At 65.4% G+C, this 19,366-nt stretch overlaps 2 protein-coding genes across 2 annotated transcripts; one reads left to right on the plus strand and one right to left on the minus strand.

Annotated features, from left to right (window-relative positions):
• Positions 1-1,205: 1,205 nt before the first annotated feature.
• ACTR1B (actin related protein 1B) lies at positions 1,206-12,196 on the minus strand. Its single transcript, XM_065399275.1, has 11 exons — positions 12,093-12,196; positions 8,099-8,163; positions 6,873-6,948; positions 5,897-6,022; positions 5,042-5,166; positions 4,372-4,588; positions 4,016-4,108; positions 3,503-3,677; positions 2,249-2,310; positions 1,742-1,782; positions 1,206-1,471 (listed from the first exon to the last, which is right to left on the minus strand). The coding sequence occupies exons 1-11, from the start codon at positions 12,138-12,140 to the stop codon at positions 1,369-1,371; spliced, it is 1,131 nt and encodes a 376-aa protein (XP_065255347.1). The 5' UTR covers positions 12,141-12,196; the 3' UTR covers positions 1,206-1,368.
• Positions 12,197-14,569: 2,373 nt separating this feature from the next.
• Positions 14,570-18,685, plus strand: LOC135874792 (E3 ubiquitin-protein ligase MARCHF5-like). The gene is given in 7 exon segments (XM_065399723.1): positions 14,570-14,585; positions 14,588-14,639; positions 16,083-16,285; positions 16,706-16,836; positions 17,135-17,318; positions 17,676-17,845; positions 18,369-18,685. Coding segments are annotated over 7 exon segments (912 nt in total). The 3' UTR covers positions 18,525-18,685.
• The last annotated feature ends 681 nt before the right edge of the window (positions 18,686-19,366 follow it).

The raw sequence follows: 19,366 nt of genomic DNA on the forward strand, positions 1-19,366 counted from the left end.
TCCCCCCCCAGGGTCCCGTGCTGAGCTCAGGTGGGGGAGGGGCTCCAGGACAGATACACAGGACACAAGGGGTTAATTTATAATTATTACTATAATGAATTTACAAAAAAAAATACAGGCAACTGTGTTCAGTTTTGTACATTGCAGCCAGGCTTGGGCGGGGGCCACCGGGGGTCCAGGGCTCCGGCAGGGGGGGTAAGGGGCGAAGCCGAGATACAGACACAGGCCGCTAGCCCAGGGCTAGAGAGCTGAGCTCTGCCCCTCCAGGCGCCCGGGCCCCTCGCCTCGCTCTGGGGCAGGTGATTGAGTTGCTGCCCTTTAAAAAAAAGTTCAGGGGTTCACCCCTTTCCAATCCAGGGTTGGTACAGCCCTGCCCACAGGCCTCTGAGCACCCAGGTACTAGCCCCACAGGGCCAGACACACCACTGCCCTGCCCCTGGGGCTCCAGGGACCCCCTCCAGGCACAGGGCCAGGGGCCATGGCTACAGGAGGCTGTGGTGTGGCCAATGCAGGGGGTTAGTGTAGCACCACGAGGCGGCTGCTCTCTGGGCGGCGAGCTAGGGGCTGTGACTGGGACGCCCCCTGGGGCTGGGGGGAGGGGGGGCAGCCACACCCCTGCCTGGGCCAGAGCCAGCCGGACCCCAGCTCACCTCCGCAGCGAGTCTGCGCCAGGCGCCCATGGAGCAAGGGCAGAGCCAGCTGCTCAGGGCCCCCCCATTGGAAGGAGCTTGGCCCCAGCACGGTCCTGAACAGGGGGGAGCCTGGTGCCACCAGGGCTTTGCTCCAGGCCTCTGGGGGCTCCCATCCCTCCTGAGCAGCAAGGGCTGAGGGCAGCCATTGGGGCCTGCCAGGGAGCGCTGGATCCATGCGCCCCAGGCGGGCTCTCCTAGGGCAGGACCCAGGATCTAGCCTGGGACTAGAAGCCCCTTGGAGCCCCATCTACCCTCAGGCCGAAGCCCAGCTCCCATGGAGTCGCTGCCCCCAGATCCCCTTGCCGGGCTTCCAAGGATTGCTAAGCAGGCTGGGGCACTCTGGCCCCTCAGGCTGGGGAACTGCGCAGGGAGGGGCGGGCCAAGGCCCCCGGGGCTCTGAGGGCAGCAGGGGGTCGAGGGCTGAGACTGCCTGTGCAGAGAGCCGAGTGGCCCTGCCCATCCCCACCGGTGCAGGGCGCGGCCGGGACAGCAGGGACGAGCGGCTCGGAGGGGTCCAGCTGACGGTGGGAGCGAGGGGGATGCCGGAAGCTGATGCGGGGAGGGCGACGCCCCGGGGGAGGGCTGGTGCTAGCAGCCCTGGATTGGAAAGGGGTAACGTAAGGGCACGCCCTGGCCGAGCTCCCCCAACCACCAGCTGCGCCCGCTGGCCCCACACCTAGAACGTCTTGCGGTGGATGGCCCGCGCCCCGTCCTCCTCGTACTCCTTCTTCGACACCCACATCTTCTTGAAGGTGTCCAGCGAGGCCAGGATGGAGCCTCTGCAAGGGAGAGCCAGAGTCACCAGGGGCTGGAGGCACCTGCCCCCGCACACAGCCCTGCGGGGACAAGGCCTGCCCCCCTCCCTCCCTTTGAACAGAGCAAGTCTGTCCTGGCCCAGCACGGCTCCCTCCCCCCGAGTCAGGGCTCCTCCTGGTCCCTGGGCCACGCAGAGGTCACCCCCGCAGCAGATCTAGAGGCACAGGAAAGCCAGGCCTGGCAGGCAGGGTGGGTCCCAGAGCAGACACCCAGGCCCTGGGGCGGGCACTCACCCGATCCACGTGGAGTACAGTCGCTCCTGCGGGGCAGAGATCTGGAAGGAAGCAGAGGGTCAGCCTGGAGCCCGGCCGGTAACAGCCCCTCCCGTCCCCCCTGGAATGGGGCTCAGCACCCGGCTGATGGGACTGCCCTGCTGTGTACCCCCCCCATCACACAGCCCCACCAGGGCACCCCATCCTTGGACCCACCCTGTTCACGGGGCGATTCCCTGGAGCCCCAGGCGGCCGTGCTGCCCCCAGATCTGCAGGGGGAGGGGGTGGACTGATCCAAGCATGGCCCAGGAGGCTGCAGTCGCTCGGGACCATGCAGGGAGCAGGAGGGTGCCAGGCTGTGGAGCAGGCAGGGGGTTGGACCTGCACACACCGTAGCTTCGTGCCCTGGGGGAGGCAGCGGTGCCAGGGGAATCACAGCAGGAGGGGCTGGGCGGGGGCGAGGGGATCCCAGAGCCGGGCCGGGCTGAGCAGCAGGGGAAGGGTGCTGCGGGCATCGCCAATCCTCACCTTAATCTTGACATCCTTTGGGGCAAGTTTCTTCACCTCGCTAAGCAGCCGGTCCCCAAACCCTGAAGGGGGAACACGGGCGTTAACCAGAGAGCCCCCGACCTGCCCCCACCCCACAGGGGTCCCCATGCACCAGCTGGAAAGCCGGGCGCTAGGGCGCCACCCTGTGGCCCCTGGGGGCGCGACACGGCAGCCCATGGCTTCAGGCACCAACCTGGCCTCCCGGGGCAGCTGCGGAGGGGGGAGTGTTACACCCCCTGCTGCCTCCCACAGGGAATTACCCCGTTCTCAGCCTTGCCCCAGGGCTGCGGCTCCCGGCTGGGAACACAGGCCAGGTCTGGGGGCAGGAGGGGACTCCCCTCCCCCATGGGCTGAGCTGTGTGCCCGCCTGCAAGGGGCACCGGGCGCTCTGCTCAGCGGTCACCACTAGGCCGCCCCGAGGAGCCAGCCGGGCCACCCGCTTTCCGCACCGACTGCCCAGCACTTCATGAGAGCCCAGCTCCCACCCCGATGTGCAGAGCCCCTGGGCGGGGTAAGGGGCCCTGATTCCACCCGGGAGCGCCAGGCACTAGGGGAGGAGGGGCGTGGCCAGACCATTGCATAGCCAGTCTCGGGCACAAGCTCAGGGAGTCCCAGGCTGAGGTGAGAGCACCCTCTAGTGGGCAGAGCTAGGTCCTGATCTGGGGAGCACGCGACTCAGTTTCCCCCCCTGGATGCTGAGGGGTTCCCTGCCTCCCCTGGGGACTGAGGAATCATCTCTGTTGGGAAAGGCAGGGGGTGTCGGGGCCCTCCCACCATGCTACCTGAGCTCACGGGGGGAGGGAAACACTTCCCAGGGGGCCCTGATGACATCCTGCCTCCATGGGGCAGAGCTTGTGAGCTCATCAGTGACCCCCCCAGGAGACCCACCCTCCTGGCTGCACTGTCCCTAGCCAAAGGGTCAGCCCTGCTGGACACTCTGGGAGGGCCCCCCCCCGCCCCCCCCCATCAAAATTCCTCGTGGGGGGGCAGAGGATCCCCAGCGCCCCCCAATCCCGCAGCAGGGGAACTTCCCAGCCAGACCATGCACGACGGGCGCAGTGCTCCAGGCTCAGCCACAGGCATCAGGACAGAGGGTCAGGAAGGAATTGCCCCCTTGCCAAGGCACCAGGCTGGCCAGGCCACGGGGCTGTGACCAGCCCCTGGGCGCTGTGCTGCCTGGGCCAGGCCCCACCAGAGGGGGTGGGCGCTGAAGTCCTTCGCTCGGGGCCGCACCTTTGAAGAGCGTGGAGCCGCCGGACAGCACGATGTTGGCGAAGAGCGTCCGCCGCAGGTCCATGTCGGATTTCTGGATGGCAAAGGCCAGGACTTCATGGATCCCTTCGCTCTCGTCCCCCACCAGGTCCGGCTGGAAGAGCAGCTCAGGGGCTCGGAAGCGGGCCGGGCCCACCTGCCAGAGAGCAACATTAGCCCCGCACCGCAGGGTAACGGGGCCCCGAGGGGACGTGGCTGCAACTCCAGGGGGCTCACCGGCTCCTATGTCTCTGCCTTGGGGGAAGCAGCACCCTCCCCCCCCCCAAGCTGCCCCAGGATCCTAGGTGCAGCGTCACACGGAGCCAGCCCCCAGGGAGCACCATGTGCCTGGGAGACCGCGCCGCCTAGCCAGGCCCAGCTCCCGCAGCCCCCGCGCACAATCCACCAAACCCAGCCCCGGGCACGGGGAGCTCCCGGCCAGCCAGCGCCCAGAGCCACCAGGGCACAGAGATCTGCCCGCACCACGACACTTACCTCCAGTGTGCTCCCGTCTGGCAGGCTGTAGAGCACCTTCTCCGTCTCCAGCGCCTCATCCTTCTGGGGGTTAATGGACAGGTAGCAGGCCCGCTGTGCCGGGGGAGAGCAGGTGAGCGGCCAGGCCAGGACTTACCCCTGCCCCACCCTCCGCCTCAGCCATGAGGCTCAGGGCCTGAGCCGGCAGGAACGCCAGCCTCCATGTCACGGCTGGGGCACAGACTGGCAGGGTCTTGCCCCAGGTCCCCCAGCAGGGCAGAGCAGGGCTCCAGTGCTGAACAGCGGCGCATCCCCAGCCCTGACCCAGGGGGATCCTGTAGCGAGCCCCCAGCCCCAGGGCAGCTCCCCCCCCGTACCTCCTTTATCATCTTGACCACCTCGAACTCGGCCGAGGTGTGGAAGTCGTAGCCCTCCTTGCGCAGCAGCAGGCGGAGGTAGCGCGAGACGTCCCGCCCGGCCACGTCCACCCGCATGATGGAGTGCGGCATAGCGAAGCCCTCGTAGATGGGCACCGCGTGCGTGACGCCATCCCCCGCATCCAGCACCACCCCCGTCGTGCGGCCCGTGGCGTAGCTGGAGCAGAGGGAGACACCAGGAGCCCGTGAGCTCGGCCCCGCCAGCGCATTGGAAAGCGCCCGGCACGGTGATTACGGCAGATCGGCCCTTCCGGCCCGAGCGCACCGAGACAGCACACGCCTGGTGGGAAAAGGCTTCATCCCCCCACCTAGAGGCAGCCACCTCTGGGGGGTGACGGAGCAACTACTGAACAGCACCCAGCAACGCGTTCCAGGCAGTACCTTCAGGAGCCGTGGCAGAGGGTCAGTCCCAGGACACTGGGGCGAAAGACGCTGCGGGTTCTGGGCCGATCACAAGCAATCCGGGGCTGATTCCAAACCACCCAACAGGGCACACGCCCTGCTCCCTGCCACCCAGCGCCCCCCATCATCACGCTGCCTGTGAGGGGAGAGCGCCCCGGTGTTCCCGAGGGCTCCCCCAGCGCTGCAGGGGGCGGTGCCCGGTACTCACAGGCTGAGGACGGCCTGCATGGAGATGAAAAGCGCTGGAACGTTGAAGGTCTCGAAGAAAACCTCGGCCGCCTTCTCACGGTTCTTGCAGGGGTTTAGGGGGGCTTCCGTCAGGAGAACCGGGTGCTGGGAGGGCAGGACACCCAATTAGCAGAGATGGGGGCTCCAGTGGCATGGGAGGGGAGCCACCCCCCAGGCCGGTGGCTTGGTCCACAGCCACCTCCACCCCCGGCTCGTGGGCTGAAGGCTGCTGCCCAGGGAAGCGCCTCGTGGACAGGCCTGGGCAAGAGGTGCCAGTGGCCCAGAGCCTGGGACCAGGTGCAGCTGGGGACCTGCCTGGCAGAGCTGAGCCCAGGCCAGCTGGGGGGCCGGAGCCTCTCTCCTGCAAGTTGCCAGCTCAAATGCAGCCGAGACAGGGCGACTGAATTCACCTCCCCACAGTCACTCAGGGCCTGGGTGACACGAGCTGGGGGGTCTCAGCCCAGGTGTCCAAGTCGCCACCCCCCATTGCACTAGATAGCCCCTGGCCATTGACGGGCAAAGGACAGATCAGGGGAGAGACTGAACACAGCAGGGGAGCTGGGCTGGTGCCAACGGGGCCGTGCTCGCTCCGGGGCGGGGAGTCCAGCCCCAGGCCCACGCTAAGGGGATTGTGCAGGCAGCGGATGGCCCCACGTCCGCACCAGTGTTCAGCTCAGGTCCCGGGGACAGTCCCCAGGTCTCATGTCTAGCCTCAGCCCAGACGCAGCTGCATCAGCTGTGTCCGTCCCAGAGACTCAGCCCTGGGCTGGCAGCAAGACACGTGATGGGGGAGACCCCCCCGGGGATCCGGCCACCCCGCCCCACAGCCCGTTACCTCTTCGGAGAAGGTCTGCAACTGGTCTTTGGAGTACACATACTGCCAGATCCGCTCCATGTCGTTCCAGTCCCGGACGATGCCGTGCTCCATGGGGTAGCGGATGGACAGCAGGCCCCGGTGCTCCTGCCGGCAGAGGGAGCGAGCGGACCCGGGTCACGACACACCTGGAGCGGGATGCCAAGGCAGAGAGGCCTCCCCGGCAGCACAGCGCCCCCTAGTGCCACCCTGGGGTGTCGGGGCCAGCCCTGACTGAGGGGAGAGCACCCCACTGAGCCCCTTGCCTGCCCCCCAGCAGCACAGCGCCCCCTAGTGCCATCCTGGGGTGTCGGGGCCAGCCCTGACTGAGGGGAGAGCACCCCACTGAACCCCTCACCCACTCCTAGCAGCACAGCGCCCCCTAGTGCCGTCCTGGGGTGTCGGGGCCAGCCCTGACAGAGTAGAGCGCCCCACTGAGCCCCCCGCCTGCCCCCCAGCAGCACAGCACCCCCTAGTGCTGCCCTGGGGTGTCAGGGCCAGCCCTGACTGAGGGGAGAGTGCCCCACTGAACCCCTCACCCACTGCTGGCAGCACAGCGCCCCCTAGTGCTGACCTGAGGCCAACACTGATGCTGAGCCACCACCCACTCCCGTGGCGAGGCAGGGTGTGGGTGTCCTGGGAGGCAAACCCACTAGAGCCACTCTCCAGGCCTGGCAGCACCCCTGGGCGCAGGCTGCGGGGGAAGGCACGCTGGCCAGGGGGAGCCCAATGGGGGACACTTTCTGCACAGCTCCCACAATGCACCTGGCCACTGTAGACTGCTGCATGTGCTTGGGGAACTGGGAACCTTTGACCCCAGCAGCTGCCACCTCCTGCCCTACAGCTGGAGATCTGCCCCCTGCCTGTTCAACCTGTGCCTGAAGCAGGGGGGGGGGGGGGGGGGGGAGGGGCGGCTGAGACCCCCAAGCGGCCGGAGGGGGCTGGGCTGCACCATTACCTCTGCTTTGGGGCCGATGAAGAGATCCCCCTCCAGCGCCCCCGCCATGACCCGGACGTGCTTTGGGCGCCCCACACTGGCGAGAGAGAGAGAGAACCAGTTAGTGGGGCTGCAGCTCACCCGCCCCAAGGGGAGGAGATGGGCCTCGCAAGGAGCTGACAGACCCCACCCCCAACTCGGGGGGCAGGGGAGGGGGTGAAACAGACAAGCCCTGGCCTAGGAGGGGCTGGCGTTAATCACTCGCCAGTGTCAGACGGGGAGGGGGCACAGAGCAGGATCAGCATCCCAGGGATGACAGCGGCTCACAGGCACCCTTGGGGCCAGCCCAGCCCTCATGAGCTGCCCCTTCTGGGGGAGCTGTGATCCTGCCTGGGGTGAGGGATCCCACCAGTCCCAGCCGGGCCCTGGGGGGCAGAACAAGGCCAGAGCTGTGCAGACACTGCCACACCCCTCGGCCCCAGGGCAGTTAGCCCCCTCCATGGGAGCAGAGCCTGGCAAGGGAGGTTTTCAGCATTTAGCTGCAATGGGATGTGGGGGGCGGACTCAGGCTTGGTGCGTGAGACGTGTCAGACTCCCGGAAGTGAGGAGGGGCCGGACAACCGCAGGGCAGCTTCAGAGGATGCTGCCAAGCCTCCAGCGCCAGGGTCCTGGGGTCCATCGCCCATGAACAATGAGAGCCTAACACGTACTGCCTCTGCTCCAGCACCGCCCCCGCAGACACAGCCTGGGGGCACTGCATGCCCCTCCCGTGCCACACCCCGGGTCTGGGCACAGCCCCCCAGCAGGCAGGGTGTGGCACACGGAGTTCTGGGCTAGGCAGCTGAGGGCAGGGCAGCAGGTGGCTCCGTTCACAGGGGCCTCGATCTGACCCAGCCTGGTCCTGGATCCCAGCAGGCCCCAGGAGGCCCAGCTCAGGAGCCTGGTGGAGGTGCCACGCTGTAACACACCAGCTCTTTCCGACACAGCCCTGCGCTGGGCGGCAGAGAGGCAAAGGCGTCGGGGGAAGTGCTGAGAGCCCAGCTGCGGGCACGGCCATGGCTCTGCAGACACGGCCGCCCACAGAAATCCCCACTCAGCTCTCGACAGAGGGGCTAGGACGCCCCACCCCCCACATTTTAGGGCCCGATGCTGCTCCCGCTGACTTGGCTGGAGTCTGTGGGGTCACCCTGCTGTGGATAATGACCAGACGCTGACAGCAAAACCCCCATCCGGGTGGAGATACTCACTAGTTTGGGAAGCAGTATTTCGGGATCTGGTCACCAGCAAAGCCAGCCTTGACAACCCCGGAACCCTGGGGAAAGCACAAACAGCTGTTAATCAACCCCTGTCCATGCACCCAGCTCAGCCAACATGGGTCCCAAGACTCTGAACAGGGACACCCAGAGTACAGCCGGCCCAGGGGTCAGGCTCCCTGCATGTCCCTGAGCAAATCCTTTATTCTCCCTGGGTCTCAGCTGGAGAACAGCCCGGCACTGCCCCAGGCGTGAGAGGATGAACACATCAGAGCTCTGAGGGGCCCAGCAGCCCCTCCGCTCGCTCGTTAAAGCTGAAGCTAACGATGTTTCTCCAGCCAGGCAGTCTGCTTTGGGCACTTCTCTCAGCTGAGATGAGGAAAGGCGACTCCTCAGTTTCTTTACTGCTCCTAGTCAGTTTCACTTCCATGGCTCAGGGACCACAGCAGCATCCCGCAGCACCTGGGTCACCCCTTGTGACACTTCTCGGGGCTCCCCGAGGTGCCTCGCTACCTCCTGCTCACAGCGGGAGGGAGCCTGGCTGTGACCAGGGGAAACTCCCCCGAGGATACCCCACACCTTGTCCCCTGGCACCGCACTGCACAGCAAGCTGCTGCCTCCCTGGAAGCTGGGCCCCCAGCACTGGGGGGACCCAGTCCAACACCCCCTTTGCACGGGACACTTCGCCGAGTCTCTGGGAAAACCAAACTGAGGCTAGAGAGTCCCAGAGAAGCCAGTGTAAGTGGCTAGAAACTAGAGCTGCATTATGTGTTTTCCTTCACCAGTAACCTCCAGCCCACACCATCCATCCACCCGAAACCCCGTGCGCCACAGCTCGGCATTAGCCGAATCCCTGCCCTGGGTAGCTCTCACAAGAAAGGGGTTCACATAATCGAGCAGACCCCCAGCCAGGACTGGGAGGAGGGGGAGGATGAGCCCCTGGCCGCGGGGGAGGCCCCCCTGCTGCTGGGCAGCCCCAGTCACAAGAGTGAGTGATTGGGCCTGTGACAGCGGGGCTGGCTCCCTGCGCTGCTGCAGGGCTGATGACACCTGTCCTTGCAGGCACAAGGTGCAGGGCAGGCTGTAGTCTTGGTGGGGGTCTCGTTCTGCCCCACACCTTGTGCCTACAGGATACAGGTGCCACTGGCAGCCCTGCTGTCACAGGAACGAGTGAGGGGGACCAAGCAGAGACCCCCAGCCAGGACTGGGAGGAGGAGGCAGATATGGCCCATGAGACCCAGCCCTCCAGCTGATCCAAACACTTGTTTAAAACTTACAAGCTAAACAGATACTCTCGGGGTCAGTCGTCCCAAGTCTGTCCCTGGGCCGAGCCGCTCCCTTCCCCCATTCTGTCCCCGGACTGGGCCACCCCCCCAACTCATCTGTCCCTAGCCTGGGCCTGGTTCACATTGTCAGCGACCACAAGAAGAGCCAAGTATCAGAGGGGTAGCCGTGTTAGTCTGGATCTGTAAAAAGCGACAAAGAGTCCTGTGGCACCTTATAGACTAACAGACGTATTGGAGCATAAGCTTTCGTGGGTGAATACCCACTTCCTCAGACGCATGTAGTGGAAATTTCCACAAGAAGAGCCATAAGTCCCGATGGGCCACAGCCCCACTCACGGGCCTGGCAGCATTCCTTCCCCTCTGCAGTGCCAGCCACTCCAGCAACATGCTTTCCCAGCAGGCGGGTCAGTCACTATTCTCTCTTCCCAAATGGGGAAACTGAGGCACTGAGAGGGGAAACGACACACCCAAGGTCACGTGGAATCAGTGGCGGAGCCAGGAGTAGAACCCTCCAAGTCACAAGAACGTAAGACCGGCTAGACTGGGTCAGACCCCTGGTCCATCTAGCCCAGTATCCCTCTGCCGAAAGTGGCCGGTGCCAGATGCTGCAGAGGGAATAAACAGAACAGGTAATCAGCAAGTGATCCATCCCCTGTCGCCCATTCCCAGCTTCCAGTAGCCAGAAGCCTAGAAACACCCAGAGCCTGGGGTTGTGCCCCTGCCCATCCTGCTAATAGCCATTGATGGGCCTGTCACCCATGTACTTATCTAGCTCTTTCCTGAACCCAGTTATAGTCTTGGCCTTCACAACATCCTCTGACAGGGAGTTCCACAAGTTGACTGTGCGCTGTGTGAAATGCTTCCTTTTGTTTGTTTTAAACCTGCTGCCTGTTAATTTCACTGGTGACCCCTAGTTCTTGTGTTATGTGAAGGAGTAAACAAGCAAAGACCATCCTTGCCCCGCTGAGGGGGTCCCACCAGTGGAGCTGGCTAAAGACAGAGGTTTTCTGCAGCTGCAGACCCGGGGCTGGCTGCACCCACCGGAGGAAGACAAACCCCACAGCACTCAAGCCAAGCCTGCACTGAAACTCCCTTTGAATGAGGAGGTTAAGCTGAATGTTGCCTCTCCTCAGCAGCAGCCGCTGCAAAACCCCACTGTAAACCCAGCAGGCAGCAGCCACCAGGGAGGGGCAAGGTCACCAGAGGCCACTTTTCTCCTGCCAACCTCCCAGGAACGGCTCCAAAATCCATCTCTGGCTCGCCAGCTTCTCCTTGCCCCATTACAAACGATTCACAGCATGAGCAAGCAAGAACTCTTCCCCAGCCACACCCTTACACAGGCACAGTGCAAATCCAGCTGTCTGACACCTTCTGTGCACAGGAACACACGGACAACCACACTTCCAAAGCAAAACAGCCAGAATTAGCCTGCTCTGTGTCCCTGCTGTCACATGCAAAGGAGAAAGCAGGCGTGTGGTACGCTACAGGCAAGGAGATCTTCACCCCACCCAGTTGACATCCAGACGTCTGGGGACTTTGCTTGACACAGATAAGTTTGCCACCCTGTCTTGTAGCCCCCAGGCGTTATAGAAGGCCATAAGGATTAGACGCTTTAGAGTAAGGCTTGGCTGGATCTAAACACCCGATGCATTGTAACCCAGAGCCTTTGGATCCACAGAGGGAGAAGATCGAATGAAAGCTTCTCTAAAGCAGTGTGCAGCTGGGTCTCCAGAGCTGCAGATCCACTGGGCCCCAGACTCAGAAGCAGAGACACATCAGCGATTGCTGCTTCGAAAGTCTGGCCGGATTTTTCTAGCCAAATTCCACGACTCTCACCCTGGGCAGCTCTGGAAGAGGTCACGTGCGGAGCCACAGACAGCAAAGAGCTGCTAGCAACAGGAGGGCAGAGCCCGTTCAAAAAGCGAGGATGGTTCTAAGCCAAGGGACCAGCCACACAGAAGCAAGAGAACTGGATGGAAAAGTTAGCTCAGCTTAATCAACTCTTCAGCAGCAAGAAGAAATGCCCGGAGGCCTGACAGCATAGGGAGAAGGGTGTTACACTGCCACAGAGCAAGGGACCCCCCCACACCAGCGGCTGGATGTTTAGGGGTGCCAGGGGGAGCAGCATGAGCAGAAAGCCCTGGCGCCCCGATTGTGGGTCTCCTAGAGAGCAGTGCAATGGGGTATTTTGAGAGGCAAGCGGGGGCGCGGCCTGGGGGAGGCCATGGGGCCTCCTGCGAAGTGGTCCTCGGCACCGAGGCCTTGGCAAGCCTGTAGGGCAGGAGTAGCGTTTTGCTCTGGGATCTGGGGCTGACACAGCGAGGCCTTTCGGTGCAAGGCGCTGTACGCGCGAGGGGATCCCCGGCGGCCGGGCACCAACGTGCTGCGGAGCAGGCCGGAGAGTGGCGGAAACGTCACAGCGACAGGAGATTCATTAACACCGGGGGCTTCAGGCTGCAGCCGGCGCTGGTGAAAATCCCCCCCCCCCCGCCCCTTCCCCTTCCAGCGCAGCCGCCTCCCGCAGCCCCGGGCGCCCGCGAGTCCCACAGCGCGCGGCGCGGGGGCGGGCCGGGCCGTTCAAACACGCTACGAGCCTCCCCCCCAACAGCCCCCTCCTGCCCCACGGGACCCCGGGTCACTCGCAGGCACCTCAGCCCCCCGCGCTGCCCCCCCGGGCCGAGCCGCCCCCGCGCCGGGCTCACGTTGTCGATGACCACTGGCTGGTTGGCGATGATGTCGTAGGACTCCATGGCCGGGCGGGGCGGGGCCGCCGGGCGGGGGACGCTGCTCCGGCTCAGTCACACTCGACGCTGCGGCCCCGCAACCACCCACCCTGCGCAACTAAACCGGCCCTCGGGAGCCGCGCAAGGGGCGGGGCCCCATGCAGCCAATCGGCACCTCTCTTGGGCCCGAGTGACAGGCGGAAGCCGGAGGGGGCCGCGGGAGAGGCGGGGCGACAGGTTTGACAGCCAACCAATGGAGCGCGGTATCGGAGGCGGGTCTTCCGCATCAAGCCTGGTTGCCCGGCTTAGGGAGGGTGATGTCATAGCTCTGTTCCCACCCCGCCCCATGGCTTGGAGGGTGGGGAAGGGGGAGGCGTGTGCGCATGTGCGACCTACCCCCTCCTCCACCTCTTCCCCTGGCGGGGCAGGAGCTACTGTCCCCTTGCATTGTGGGTATCAGGTACTGGCCGGACCCTCCTGGTAGGAGCTGGGTGCTGAGCCAGGCCCAGGGTCTGTGCTGGGATCTCAGCGTAGGCGGTGCCAGGCTAGCGGAGTGCATGGGCTAATGGCCGGATCCCCATGGCAGGAGGTGGGGGAGGGGCTGTGGCCTGCCAGAGGCAGGGGGTCCAACTAGGTGACCATGGTGGTCCCTTCTGGCCTAAAAGGCTATGAGCCTAAGGCCACCCCACCTCCACGCACATCAGGGAGCAGAGTCTGCCTTTCTGTTCTGTATTTGTACAGCCCCTGGCATGATGGGGTCCTGCTCCATGCCTGTACCCGGCCATGGCTAGGCACCACAGCAATACAAATCAATTATAACTACTGTCTGAGCAAAGCAAGGCCCTACACCTCTTCACTGCCTGTCCCCAGCAATTATGTGGTGCTACTGTGCTCTGTTAAACGTATGTTGCGTTCTACTCCAGAGGTGGCTGCATTTCAGTATATAGGTTGCAATGCGCTTAAGGGTGGAACACAATATAGAAATATAAGCTACTGTTCTAATACCTTCGGCCAAAGGGCAAAGACTGGAAACACCAGCCGGATCTCTGTTTATTTTCTAGGCGGGTCCATAGGTGAGAATTAATCATAGTGTGTATTTCCTGGGGCACAGACAGCAGAGAACTTTCCTGCACTGGTCCTGGCTGGGGGGATGGGACCCCATGTGTCTTTTCTATCGCTCCTCCTCTGATTCCTCATCCCAGACTTGCATGTCCTCCTTCCCAGAGCAAGAGATCACTGGGTGCCCGCCAGAGGCTGCAGCGCTGCTGGCCTGGGAAGTCCATGGTAGTTTCACAGGAAGGCCTTGGTCCTGCAACCTCCTCTAAGTGAGCTCACCTTTGTGCAGAACAGTTCTCAGGATCGGGGCCTAACCTGGGAAAGTTTTCAAAGTGTCATGGGATAGAAACGACAGGGAACTCTGGGAGCTAGTGATCAAGTTCCCAGCACACCTTTCTCCATCCCATAATGCCATCCACAGTTTATAATTTTTGCACTTTCTGAAATCCCGCAAACCCGCGTGGCACGTCTCGCCGTCCGCCATCTCAGCCAGCAGCATGACACCCACAGAACACTTTGCCGGCCTCGTGAACCGCGCAAACACTGCACGCTCACTTCTCGCTTTGCAGACCCACAGGACGTCCCGCACCAACAGGGGCCGTGACGGTGTCTTCCGGGACCGTTTGCGAGAGACGTCGTGGGAAACAATTCAAGCCGTGGGTGGCTGTTCATAGCGGGCCCGGAAATCGAGCACCGACGGTGGGATCGCAGTGTGATGCAGGCTTGGGTGCGAAAGGTCTGGACTGGGTGCCATACTCATCAGGCTGGGCTCCAAGTGAAGTCCATGGCAGTTTTGCCATCGCTTTCGACTGGTGCTACAAACAGGCGATGTCTGCACCAGGTGCCATTCCAGCCAGGGCACAAGCCTGGCACTGTAGGGGCCGTGTGGCCTAATGGATAGTGCACTGAGCTGGGCCTGGGGAGCACAGGCTTCAGGTCCACGCTCTGCCACCTTGCCTGCTGGGTGACCGTGGTACCCCTCGTCGTGCCTCAGTTTCCCCATCTGCAAAACGGGCATAAAGCTACTGACCGGGTAGAGCTGTACAGGTGGCACCCACAGAAGAGCCAGGTGGGATTAACCCTCCTACCCATGGCCTTAGACGGGCGGGACTGTGCGCGCCCTGCTCCTGTCCCGAGCCAGACCCGGGCCCGGGCTCCGCACTCCTTGGGCCTGTTCAGAACCAGGCCGCGCCGCTCTCCGCGCTCCGGGGCCTGCGGGGCGGGCTCAAGGCTGCGGGGCCGCCCCGGGGCCGGGCTAAGCTGCGCCAGAGCCGGGAGCGGGACGAGGCGCAGCGGAGCGGCCGGGGGAGAACAGCGACCCGGCACAGCCCAGCCCGGCGCAGGGGCAGCGCCCCGCGGATCGCGGCTGGCTGCGCGCTCGCTCGGGCCGGGGGCCGGCGATGGCCGGGCCCCGGGGCCGCCCGGGGGTGTGAGCGGCCCGCCCGCCATGGCCGAGCCGGCCGAGGAGAGGTGAGTGCTAGGGGGTCCCCGGCACGGGCAGGAACCGAGCCCAGCCAGGCCCGAACCCCGCCCCCCCCCTCCCGAGCCCGGCCCCGAACCGAGCCCCCGAGTCCCGCCCCCGCGCCCGGCTCGAATCTCCCCCCCAAGGGCTGGAGCCGGCCTAGGGCCGGATTAACCTTTTGTGGGCCCCGCACCAAACAGATTTGTGGGCCCCCGTGGGGGCGGTGGGGGGTGTCGGTCCCCGGAGCGAGGGGCCAGCCAGGGGCAATGGGGGGGGGGGGGCGGAAACCGGCAGTTGCCAGATGCCCAGTGGCCTGCCCGGTCCTGTGCTGCCAGCATGTCCCTTCCCTGGGGGGGCGGACCTAGGCCATGCCACACAGCCCCCCCCCAACCCAACACCAGAACCCCTCTCCAATTCCCTATGGCCAGAGCCCCCCCCCCCAGACCCGCTATGGCCAGAGCCGCCCCCCCCCGACCCTGCTACAAATGCCCAGCGCCCTGCACAACACTACCCCTGCCCAGCCCCCCCCTGAACCCCCACTCCCTAGTGCCCCAACACACAGAGATCTTCCCCCCCTCACAGCCCAGCGACCCCCCAGAGACCCACTCCCCCACCCCCTGTTTCCTGGCCGCACTCACCAGCCGGCTGGGGAGTGACTGTGTCTGCTGGGCTGAGCCACCAGCGCAGCCAGGGCTGGTCCCGGGGCAGGGAATCGCTCCAGCCCCTCTGGAGCAGTGTGATCAGCCAGGCCAGGGCCTGTCCCGGCTGGGCTCCCTCAGGACCCACTTGCCTGGAGGGGCCCAGCTAAGACCTGCCAGGCTTCTGCAGCAGTCCCAGGCAGCTCAGCTTCGGGGAGACAGGTGGGGCCCCACAGGTGGTGGGAAGCAGAGAGGCCCGGAGCTGGAGGTGCCCTGGGGTCCGGCCAGGGGGCAGAGAGGAGCTGGCGGGTGGGGCCAGGGGGCAGAGAGGAGCCCTCGGCCGGTGGGTGAGCAGGCCGAGAGGAACAAGTGGCTAGCAGGGTCTCAGGACGCAGTGCGAGCAGAGCATGCCGGGGCCCCTTCTGAGCATGGGCCCAGCTCCACGGAGCCACTGGTGCCATTGTAAACCTGGCACTGGCCTGGCCCGATCTCCCTGAGGAACGTTCCCCTCCTGCTGCCACCCCAGCCAGCCTCCCTCTTTGGCCTGCCTCTGGGGGCCCTTGGGACGTGGGACGGGGCTGGGTCTTGGCTGCCCTGCGCTGAGCCTGGGCCCGGGCAGGGGATGGGGGCAGGATCCGGATGGGGGTGGGACTGGAGAACGATGCTGGGGGGGAACCTGGCAGTTAAGGGTCGCTGGGTCCCCTAGGGATCCCCCTGCTCTGGGGTGGGGTGGCCCAGAGTTTGGCCCTGCCCTCCCGGTCTGCGTGGGTTCCTGGGGGCGCCTGGCTCCCTGACGCGCTCTCTGCTCTCCAGGCACTGCTGGGTCTGCTTCGCCACGGAGCGTGAGGACCGGGCCGCCGAGTGGGTCTGCCCCTGCCGCTGCAAAGGCTCCACCAAATGGATCCACCAGGCCTGCCTGCAGCGCTGGCTGGACGAGAAGCAGAAGGGCAACAGCACGGGCAGCGTGAGCTGCCCGCAGTGCGGCACCGAGTACCGCATCATCTTCCCCAAGCTGGGTGAGCGCGGCGGGGGGCCTGGGTCCCCAGCCAGCCCCTCTGGGTCCTGGCCGGGGCTTGGTTTGCCTGGGACCGCGACCCGGGGCACCAGGAGACGGGGTTGATGGGGCCAGTGGGTGTGAAGGGGTTAATGAGGGGCAGAGTGGAGGGTGTCTGGGGAGGCTTTGCCTGGAGCACAGAGGTTGGCGCAATGCCCTGGCTCCTGACCTTGTGCTCCACCCACTAGCCTGTGTGGCCTGTGAAATTCCTGGCTCTGGCCTGGCGGGGAAGGGCTGAAAGCCCTGGGATCCTGCCCGTGAGTGGGTGGGGGCAGCCCTCGTCCCTGGGGATTGTCTGGAGTCTCCCTGGCGGGCAGCTGGCCCAGGGAATACAGGGATGTGTGTGCACATGGCGTGGCCTGAGTTTCTGATCTCCCTGCAGGGCCCCTGGTGTATTTCCTCCACCAGGTGGACCAGATCCTGTCCAGAGCCAGCCCCTTCGCCATGGCCGGCATCGTGGTGGGGACGGTGTACTGGTCGGCCGTCACCTATGGGGCCGTCACGGTGATGCAGGTAACGTGTTGGGGGTTCACCAGTGGGGGCCCGAGCTGGGCCGGGGCTGGTTCTTCCGCCAAGCTCCGGAACAGAGGCAAAAGCACAGGAGCGACTGCACCCATGGGTGCTGTTGGGTGCCAGGCTGGCTGTGCGGGGGCACGGCTGGGGCCATGCAGCTGGCGTGGGCAGGGTGCTGCTGGGAATTGGCCTGAGAAGGCAATGTGGTGCCCGTGCTGCGGGGGTGTGACTGGCCCGGCCAGCACGGGGAGCCCAGCTCTCGGCGTGGGCTCTGAGCCGCCTCCTCCCCCGGCTGCAGGTGGTCGGCCATAAGAAGGGTCTGGATGTGATGGAGCGGGCAGACCCCCTCTTCCTGCTCATGGGGCTGCCCACCATCCCCGTCATGCTGGTGCTGGGCAGGCTGATCCGCTGGGAGGACTATGTGCTGCGTGTCTGGCGGAAGTACTCCAGCAAGCTGCAGGCCCTGCAGGCCCTGGTGCCAGGTGCGGGGCGTCGCCGGTGGGGGGGATGGGGGCTCTGGGGCTGCCCTGAAGGTGCCGGTGGGTGGGCAGGTTGGTGAGGGGGTGGGCATGGCTGCCACTCAGCCGAGGCAGGGGCAGGCTGGCAGCGAAGGGATTTGAGGGAGCAGAGCCGTGGGGCGAGGGGAAGCTTGGCAGCAGCACGGTCAACTGGTGGCCTGGCAGGGGGAGGAGAGACAGTGACAAGGGGCAGAGTGCTGGCAGGGGGCAGACGCTGGGGCGGAGGCGGGTGGTGTGGGGAGCGGTTCAGGTCTGAGCCCCCTGGCCGGGTGGCGATAACCGATCACTGCCTCAGTTTCCCCTTCCCTCCCATTTCCCCAGGGATTGGGCGCCCGGTGCCCCCGGGGCCCCTGGCTGAGTCCCGCCCCCAGAGCGACCACCCGTCCCTCTCACGAACGCTGTGCGGGGCCCTGGTGTTCCCCACCGTCGCCAGCCTGGTGGGCAGGCTCCTCTTCCGGCGGGTGGACTCCAGCCTGCAGCGCACCATCCTGGTGAGTCCGGGGCCGGGCTGTGCCAGCCACTGCGGGGCGCCCATGCGGGGCACTGCCCAAGGCGCCTGGGCTGAGTCTCCAGCAGCTGCGGCTCACGCCCTGTGGCAGCTGGAGCCTGCCAGCCCGAGAACCCCGGACCCAGGGAGTCTGAGCTCAGAAACCTTGGCGGTCTGTGATCTGCTCTCTGCCATGGAAACGGCAGGCCAGCCTGGCACCGCCGCCCGTACTGTCTTGTGGGAGCACCGGTGCTGCGGGTCGGGAGTGAGGGGCACCGGCAGAGCTGGGGGTGGAGAACCCAGGGCTGCGGGTCAGGAGTGGGGGGCACCGGCAGAGCTGAGTGGGGAGCCCAGGGCTGGGCTAGCAGGGGGTGTGGATCAGGGCACCAGCAGAGCTCCAGCGGGGAGCCCCCGTCCCTGGTGCTCAGTGGGGGGAGGGAGCTGGCTGGGGGGCTGTGGTGCTAGGGGATGCCCAGAGCCATGGGACTGGCACAGCAGCTGGCGTCATCTCCTCCCCTCCTCCGCAGGGCGGCATCACCTTTGTGGCCATCAAGGGGGTGCTCAAAGTCTACTTCAGACAGCAGCAGTACCTGCTCCAAGCCAACCGGCGCATCCTTGACTACCTGGAGCCGGGCCCCGCGCCCCCGGACGAGGACAGCAGCACCGAGGGCAACCTCAGCTAGGCCTGGAGCATGGCCCCTGCCCGCAGCTCCTTGGCCCGTCGGGCCGTGCCCTGCAGTCACAGCTGGGGGGCAGAGCCCTGCCCTGGGTCCCCCCGCGGAAGGCTCTCCTGGCCCTGGCCCTGCCCCCTTTATAAATAGCCACTGGAAATACAAACCTTGTTTGAACGGCGCAGGGTGTATCTGGGCGTCATTCCGGGGAGCAGGGGGGGGTGTCTCCCTTCCCACCCGCGGGAGCTCCCTGATGCTGTGTGACTTGATCCTCTCCCTGTCTCCTGCAGGCGTGCGGAGCTGAGAGCGTTGGCAAGGGGGCTACCCTGGGAGCTTGGCCCCTTGGTATCCTCTGGCCTGGGAGAGCCGTGAGCTGCTGTCCCCCGGGGCGTGTGGATGTCCCCGCAGTGTCTAGGCACCTGGCACCAGTCCGGTTATCCGCAGGGCTGGCGTCCCCCTTTGCCTCAGGCCGCATGGGCTCTTCCTGCGGCCGGGAAGGGGTTTTCTCTCCACCTCCCTGAGCGGGGACAGATCCGTCCCTGGCCCCCCACGTCCCCAGAACGGGGGAGTGAGGGGGTGCTCTGCCATGTGGTGTGAAGTGTTCACCCCCCGGCCCCTGTTCCAAGCTCCCTGGGGCTCTGGGGTGGAGCAGGGAATCGAACCTGGGGCTGCTGCGTCCTAGGCTGGGGCCCTGCCCCTGCTGCCCCCTCCGAGCTCGTGAGCTGACTCCCACGGGCCCTGCAGCTGGTGCAGGCCTGAGCCTGGATCGTCCTGGTGCCAGTGCTTTTGGCTGCCGCCTTTCCCGGGTGCTTTTCGGCTCCTTTGCCGCGGCTCGAGAGGTGCCACAACCGCTC

The sequence above is a fragment of the Emys orbicularis genome, chromosome 2 (genome assembly GCF_028017835.1).
Source record: "Emys orbicularis isolate rEmyOrb1 chromosome 2, rEmyOrb1.hap1, whole genome shotgun sequence".
Taxonomy (NCBI): domain Eukaryota; kingdom Metazoa; phylum Chordata; order Testudines; family Emydidae; genus Emys; species Emys orbicularis.

Bases quoted from the DNA above. Each gene is read 5' to 3' on its own strand.
- ACTR1B (XM_065399275.1), bottom strand. From the start codon at position 12,140: ATGGAGTCCTACGACATCATCGCCAACCAGCCAGTGGTCATCGACAAC. The intron at 2,311-3,502 runs GTGCGGCCCCGA...TTCCCCCTTCAG, and splicing joins CGGCTCCACGCTCTTCAAAG to GGTTTGGGGACCGGCTGCTT. The intron at 1,472-1,741 runs GTGAGTGCCCGC...TCTCCCTTGCAG, and splicing joins CTGTACTCCACGTGGATCGG to AGGCTCCATCCTGGCCTCGC.